At 49.4% G+C, this 7,500-nt stretch overlaps 1 protein-coding gene across 14 annotated transcripts in view; it reads right to left on the minus strand.

The window, feature by feature from the left end:
• Window positions 1–7,500, minus strand: part of LOC125950996 (glutamate-gated chloride channel) — a 77,681-nt gene that overhangs the window by 34,059 nt on the left and 36,122 nt on the right. For 4 of the 14 annotated variants that reach the window (XM_049679464.1, XM_049679462.1, XM_049679472.1 and 1 more), the window contains exon 5: window positions 3,620–3,687. The exons of the other annotated variants lie outside the window; for them this stretch is intronic. In XM_049679464.1, the coding sequence (XP_049535421.1) occupies window positions 3,620–3,687 (68 nt within the window). The remainder of the gene's footprint in view (window positions 1–3,619; window positions 3,688–7,500) is intronic. 14 annotated transcript variants of the gene reach the window in all.

Consider the following 7,500-nt stretch of genomic DNA (forward strand, 5'->3'; position numbering starts at 1 on the left):
AGCGGCAATTGAAAGCGAGAAAACGCGAGGGGAAAGCCAAGCTTAGGCAGGCCAACGGTACCGCATCGCCAAGGCACTGTTGCGTCGTTTACGATCGTAATTTTTGTCGAAAGGTACCGTTGGACACTTGCGCTTTAATGAGAGCGAAGAGCCGCATGAGCGAGGCCTTAGCGAAAAAAATAAAAGCGCATAAAATCGCTTTGGTTAACAGTCTGGCCACGTCCGGGCTGGAATCCAGTGGACGGGTGGTGAAGCCGAACGGAAGCTTGCGGCCACGCCAGGTGCAAAAGGCGCATAAACATGGTACAACATGTGTTTGCGTGATTTGTTTATTTGTTCTCAGGATTTGCGCCACCAAACATGTTGCTGAGATCGTTGTTTGCCGCGAGAACTAGCTCTAACGGTGGTGTCGGTGGCCGAGGTGTTTTTGCATATTTTTGAGCAAAGTTGTGCTTTCATATAAAAACACAATTCAATTTATTACAATCTTCTCGAAAAGAGCAAAGTTAAGTTAAACGATGTTTAAGAAGAAGTTGTAGTAAAGCAAAGGACTAGTATTCTGTCAAAAGCCGTACTCAAACTAGGTTATCCCATTAAATCCTCCCATTAAATGCTCCAAATCTACAATATTCTTTCTCTCTTTCAACATCTCATTGGATTTGTGACACTCAAGTGAAACTGATAGGTATGAAGCGCTTCATGACGGATGCATTCCGCTTAACTCAATCGGCCCCGGACACGGCCAACCAATCGGCACCACCGGCAACAGCCTGTCACAGCGATACAACGCTGGGTAAATGTTTCATTAATACTCCGCCAGCAACGCTACCGGTCTGCTGCGGAGTTTCATCTCTCACGATGACGCCAACGATGGCGATGACGATCGTAATGAGTTGGGAATTATTTCTGCGGTTACCTTGCCCCGGAACCACCGCCACGGAACCACCGGAGAAAGAGTACGGAACTTCCGCGAACCTCAATCCCCTTATGTTCAGTGCTGGACTGGGTGGCAGACAAACATAATAATACCGAAGAGCCACTACGAAGGCGGACGAAACTGGTGGGTGGGAAGGATTATGAAACGGACAGCGCGCGCGCGAGAGAGAGAGAGAGAGACAGTGCGCTGAAGCTGGCCAGAGTACTCTGTTCCGACCGCTAGGCCAAGTCCCACGAGAGCGGAGGATCCGGGGCTTTATTTATTTATGGTATTTGACTGCAGCATGTCCGGCAGTAGCCCTCCCCCCCTCCGGCCAACAGGAACCGCAGCCCTGGTGAATTTGAGACATCGAGCCGAAATGAAATGAATAAATGAGCCAGCAGCGAGAGATCGGAGCGAACGCTATTCGTCCGTGACGGTCGTACCGGTTGGGGATTGCATTCTGCGGCAAAAATGAAAACCTAATTCCGGTCGACTCCGGCTCGCCCGGCTCGGTCCGGAGCCTGAGCTCTTCAGGAGTTGGCGGCTCCAGGGGATTGCCGACGGCTGCGGCTAAAGTGGGAGCGAATTAGCGCAACACCTGCAGGCAAGTGCCAGGTCGGCAGGTCTCGCTCGTAGAGAGAAGGGAGACAGAGAGAGGTTGGAATGAAAATTAACAAAAAACCGGCGAGAAGCCCCTTTCCCCCGTGGGAAGGGCGGGAGCTTATCCAAACGAGGTGGAGAGGTCCCAGGATAAGGAGGAACCGGGTGTCATAAGCTGACGAAGGTGCGATGCGCTTTCGAGCAGCAGCAACAGCAGCACCTCGGCTTAAGTCGATGAAGCAGAAGCTTGAACCACAATCTGATTGCTGCGGATACACTGCGGGGTAAAGGTCCTGGGGTCTTCGTACACACTGTTGACCATGGTGCTTACGGAACGTATCGAGGATGCCATAGCGGGCCGGAATGGATTTCATGAAGATTGTTCACAATTTGCCGAACCGAAAATCGAGTATTTTCCGGATGACTTGCAATAGCAAGTACTACTACTCGAATCTCCTCTCACGGCCATGTTGTGAACAATCGAAATATGCGTAATGTGGTTACTAAGAACTTGCGAAACCATATCGAGCGAATTAAATACTCTACTTCTGGCAAAGGGCAGACCAAAAATCATTCAAAAAGAAAAGAGGAACAAAACACTAAAAATGTAAAACACTAACGGAGAGAGAAAAACAATTCAAATTCAAAGAAAATGCAGAACTGGAACGACAAATGGAGCAAAAGTACGCTTGAGTAACGCGAGGCAGCACCTGGTCAGCATGATGCTAGACGCTAGGCCTACTCCCGAACCGGCCTACTAGGCCAGGTGTTTGCAGCTCTTCGCTGTTTTGAGATTTGATTTCTTTCTACGCTTTCCATCCGAATAGGCTTCCCTCTAGGGAATGTCTCGTCGCAAACGGAGTTCACTCGCATTACTCGTGTGATACTAGTTGGTAAGCAGCCTACTAAGTAATCCTCTAAAACCACAGAAAAATAAAAGAAAAGAAATAACCTCTAACGGAGGAGAGCATTAGCCAAAACAGCCATCTACGCTCTGGCATCCAAAAAACGAAGGAATGACAAAAACAGGGATGTTAGAAAACGGACAAAACGCGAGTGTAAATTTGGCAAATTTCGGTACGTAGGAGCAAAACCTTCGAGAAAGGCACTAGTGAAGCTAGGCGATGCGTATGCAAAGGTAAGCTAGTAATGGAAGGGAGAAAAATGAGCAGGCGCGAGTGCTTCGAAAACCCAAGGCTCTCGCAAAACGCAGAACTGTCAAACTGTGGCGTGTGGCCAATCCCGGTGTGCGCGTGTATGGCACCGGAAAGCAAATTCCATTTCCATGCCAAGAATATTTGCAAAAAAAAGAAGAAAACACCGAGAACTGCCGGGAACGGAGGGCAGCCAGTGCGGCATAGATTTTGATTTGCGTTCCAGCACTTTTGGCACGTCATTCCCCTATCACGGGGGTAGGGTTCCAATCCAATTGACCACGGGGTGCCGTCTGGCTACGCTGTTCTCTATCGGCTTAACCAAACCACACGCTAAAGCATAAACTCGCAAGCACACACACACACACACAAAGGAACGAGAAATGCGCTTTTCGGTATCGCAAGATACGCCGCTAATAGAAACCAAAATCATCATCATCAGCAGGAAGAGGATCACGCGTTAGTGAGCTACATTACACGCGAGAAACAAGCGCAAACAGCTGATGGAGATTAGAAGAAAGGTTTGGGCCACGCACACACACACACACACGCGCTGCTAGTGTCACTAGCGTATTAGGGAATAAAAGGAAGAGCGGCTAGCGCTCTGCAAAAGGACAAAAACGAAACTTGCTGCCAAATCATTCGCACTACTGTAAAAACTACGATTGCGTGGTACATAGCAGCTAATTGAGATTTTATTTTGCTCGTGGTGGTAGTGGTGATGGGAGTGACAATGAAGTTGACTTTGGACTTTGCAGTAGATGAGTGGACGTTCCGATTGTTCTAGCGATCATGATCAAGGCAAGGCAAGAGACATTCGCGAAAAAGGTACAATGACAGAGAGAGAGCGAGAGCGAGCGAGTGAAAATGAAGACGATAGAAAAAAAAAACCAAAAGCTGAAAGCATTCCTGGTAGGCCGGTGGCGGTGGCCAAACTAAAACTTACCATCTTAATGTCACTGATGGTCATAATGCTTCGTACGAACAGATTGATACGTACAATCGCCGGACCATCTGTGATGAGGCGAAGGAGGTGGAGGAGGAGGAGCGAAAAGATGAAATTTCGACATTGAATTTCGAGGTTCACATTGCGATAAAAACCGGTGTGAGGACCGGCACCGTAGGTGTTTCGGTTGGTGTATGTGTGTGTGTGTGAGTGTGGTGTGTATTATTGGTAGGTGTAGGTATAGTGTGTGTTGAAATGGATGTTGGACACCGAACGGTTCCATTAACCAGAATTGATGACAGTTGATTATTATGTGCGTTACGCGAAGGAGAGAGGCGACCACTACAAGAGTGAAACCCGAGTAAAACAGAGGCGTACATCGATCAACAGTTGGCCAACAAAGTGCGAAAGATCCTTCCCGCCGCCGCAAGTCTCTCGCAGACGCCAGATGTTGCCTTCGGTCTAACATGATTGGCCCGCGGACCGATTGGTCGCTCGTTTGCCAGGGATTTCAATTTATTGTCAGCAATCCAGCTCTAACCCCTCCCAATCATTATCCCCAACCCTTCCCTTTGCAGTGGAGTAAGCACATTGATTACACCTGTACAGTCTGTGTGAATGGTGTGACATTTATACAACGGGATTCAGGTGCTCAAAGTGTTCCCAGTGCTTGTCTGGTGTTTTTTTGTTTTGTTTTATTGTTTTCGGTGAACGCTAGCACCTGAACAGCGGGAAGAGAGCGGGTGCTGTCAGTTTAGCAGAAGTTTCAAAACATAAAATGTACATCATTAGTAGAAGCAAACACAAAAGAGAGCAGAACAAATGAAACACAAATTAACTATTTACAAGCCCCAGACTAGGCATCGTTGTGTCGTTGGTGGTTGATGTTGGTGTGATACCGCACCGTGAGTCCACGCACCGGGGGCTCCGGATGTTTCATTTTCTTGATCAAACCCCTTGATGGTTTGGGGATAGGAAAGCTGGCTAGATAGATATGCACTACTACTGCTGCAGACAGCTGCTGCTAGATCATGAAGCTTATTTACAACGAAAGCAAAAGCTGTTCTAGCACACGGCACACTGTACACTTCGGTCGGTCGGTCGGTTTTGATCGTTCTTTTCTTTTGTTTTTTACAGAGCCCGTTCCCGGAGAGATGGCCAAACTGAATTGGCTGGTAAAAGGCTGGGCGTCTTGGACGTCGGGACCACTGCTATTTTACTTTCTCTCTACCTTCCCTCTATGTCCTCTCCGTTGTTTTCCTCGTTTGATCCGAGCCAAGTCGAGAATTGCAATCAAACGACGTGTATTTCGTGGGGTCGAAGCTGAATGCTGATCCCCGGGATCGGTACTGCTGGCGGTAGCTGGCGTGCAAATATGGACCAGAGGACCACTGGACCAGTCCTGCCATCATGCCATCATGCCGCCATGTTGGATATTTTATCTGTCGCTCCGGCATTAAACTGCAGCAGCAGCAGCAGCAACATGGCGAAGGTCTAGGTCTGACGGTCCCGGCCCCGGGGAGGACGAGCGGTTCACGTCACGGGGCGAGTGTGTTACGTTCGTTGCTTATTTTATGACCTCCCGTCTTACCCGCAGTCCTTCCCCAAAAGACGGTTACCTTCCCCCGCTCCCCCACCCAGGATGGCGGACAAACTATCCCAGAGTGAAGTGAAGAGGCGCTCAGGACGAACGGACGGACCACGACCAAGACCGCACACGACGAACGGTGAGAGCGATAGAAAGTTTTACGAGCCCAGAGGAGAGCAAGTGGTTTCCCCGGGCCAGGGCACACACACACACACACATATATTGCCGGCGATTTGTATTCTTACCTTTGATGGGAGCGATTTAAGGCAAATGTTTGCCTCGGAAAGTGCAATAATATCATCGTTTATGGTCGCCAGCAGCAGTAGCAGCAGCAACTATACGAGCGAGCACACGTTCCACTTACTCGCTATGGAGCGAAACGTTCAAAGATTAATGCGCGACCATCCCGGCTGATTGCCTTCGGCTCGTACAACACGACGACGACGACGTCGAGCGCCGTGCTAGAACCGCTAGTTGGTTCACTAAAATGGTTCCCTTCAATCGTAAGGCGACATGGAAGTCTTTAAGAATTTGAATTTGGGGCACCCAGGATTAGAGGGGAGGGGGGAGGAAAAGGCAACACCAAAGGAGAGGCGTACGGTGGGCCTGATGACCCGAACATAAACATGGGGTCACTCCCGGGGTGCTGCTGCTGGTGCTGCTGCTAAATTCTTAACGCAAAGCGCGAACCATTTTGGAGCAAGAAATTGCTGAGCAAATTTTGGAGTTTAAAAGTTTTCTGCCTTTTCTTCGCCTCGGTGCGTGCGAGGAAGAGGGAAAGGCAGGGGGGTTGATGCTGATGCCTTGGCTACTAAAACTTTTGTCTCGCCAATGCTCCCAGCTCACGAAAGGTCAGCTCAAGATGGCCGCCGGCAATCGGCGACCCAGGACCGCGTTAACGAAGCTAACCCAAAATTTGCTCGCTAATAGCAGCACCAAAAACTTCTACTTTCCAAGACCTTCAACGACCAGCCAACGCAAAGGGTGGTGTCCAGAGTTCTGCCACCGAACTCTTTCTGTCAGATGCTCGGTTGGTTTCGGTCGTCATTTTCCTTCTTTCCTCCTTTCCCGGATACTATTTCTGGAGTGTCTTTCTTTTATCCGGACGGTCCGCGGTTCCTCTATTTGTTTTTTACAGACCGCGCCTCCGCCTGGTGGTTGGAGGTTCCAGATCAACACGCCTGCCCATTACTGAAGAACGGGAGCGATCGGAAGGGGATGCAAAACAACAACAACATCAACAACTGTCATTGAGACGAAGCGGCCCTGCCAGCAAATGCAAATGCTGGTCTCTCGCCGCGTCCGGCAACAGTACAAGAAGTCAAAAGTTACCTGGGTTACGGTAGTTCACGCGGAAAAGACGTTAGCGTAACTATGGCAACGGGTCGGGAGTGGGGCTGCTCGGCTTCCTAGATTCCACGATGTGATTACTGCCCGTTCGCATCATGCACTCGCTTGTGCGACTACGGACTGAGGACCAAAAGACTAACAAGCAAACGAATTCGAGCTAACGATGACGTTCCAAAGTTTCGTTTCACTTGAACCACGGTTGTCCACACCAACGGACGGACAGGACGAGAGAGAAAGAGAGAAAGAGAGCGCGCGAGAGAGAGTTGTGGCAGAGCAAACAAATTTGCGGACGAAACACTTGAGACATTTTGGGGACGAAATTTGACGCCATTATGCTCAAATTGAAGCATAAAAGGAAAGGAAGGATGAAAGAAGGTTCGCTCGATGATTTACATGAAAACTCCTGACTCTGGGAACCACGGTCTAGCTAAGGTAATGTCACCAGCAGCCTCAGACCCCGGAAACCATTTTGCGAGGTTAAACTTTGCGGTAGTAGTTTGTAGTAGGGTCCACGTATCCGGGGGTCAAGCGCAGGTGACCGTTTCGATCGCTCACCGGCTTGTGGCGGTGTTTCCATTTTGCCTAATTTCGCAATTTATATGAAAGGACGCCATTGGTGAGTGCGTGTGTGTGTGTGTGTGTGTGGTCATATTCCCTAACCTTCCGGGTGGAACCGAAGAACCGAAGGTTCCTTCACGTCTCGTTGACGTAGAAAGGGGTTTGATTTTTTTTGCTCACTGTGGAAACTGTTGTCAAAGTTCCAAACGTCAAAACCCCGTTGCCAACGAAAGTTACTATTGGGGAGGTCTCTCGGTCTTTTTTACGGTTGAAATTTTACAAAAACCGGACCGAACCGGCAGTGCTGTGGTCTGCTGTCGCTGTCGGTGTTACCGTTTAATGTGGCATGTAGCCCCGGGTTCGCCTGCCGGGCTTTGCAAGCTCA

Source organism: Anopheles darlingi, chromosome 2 (assembly GCF_943734745.1).
Source record: "Anopheles darlingi chromosome 2, idAnoDarlMG_H_01, whole genome shotgun sequence".
Classification (NCBI taxonomy): domain Eukaryota; kingdom Metazoa; phylum Arthropoda; class Insecta; order Diptera; family Culicidae; genus Anopheles; species Anopheles darlingi.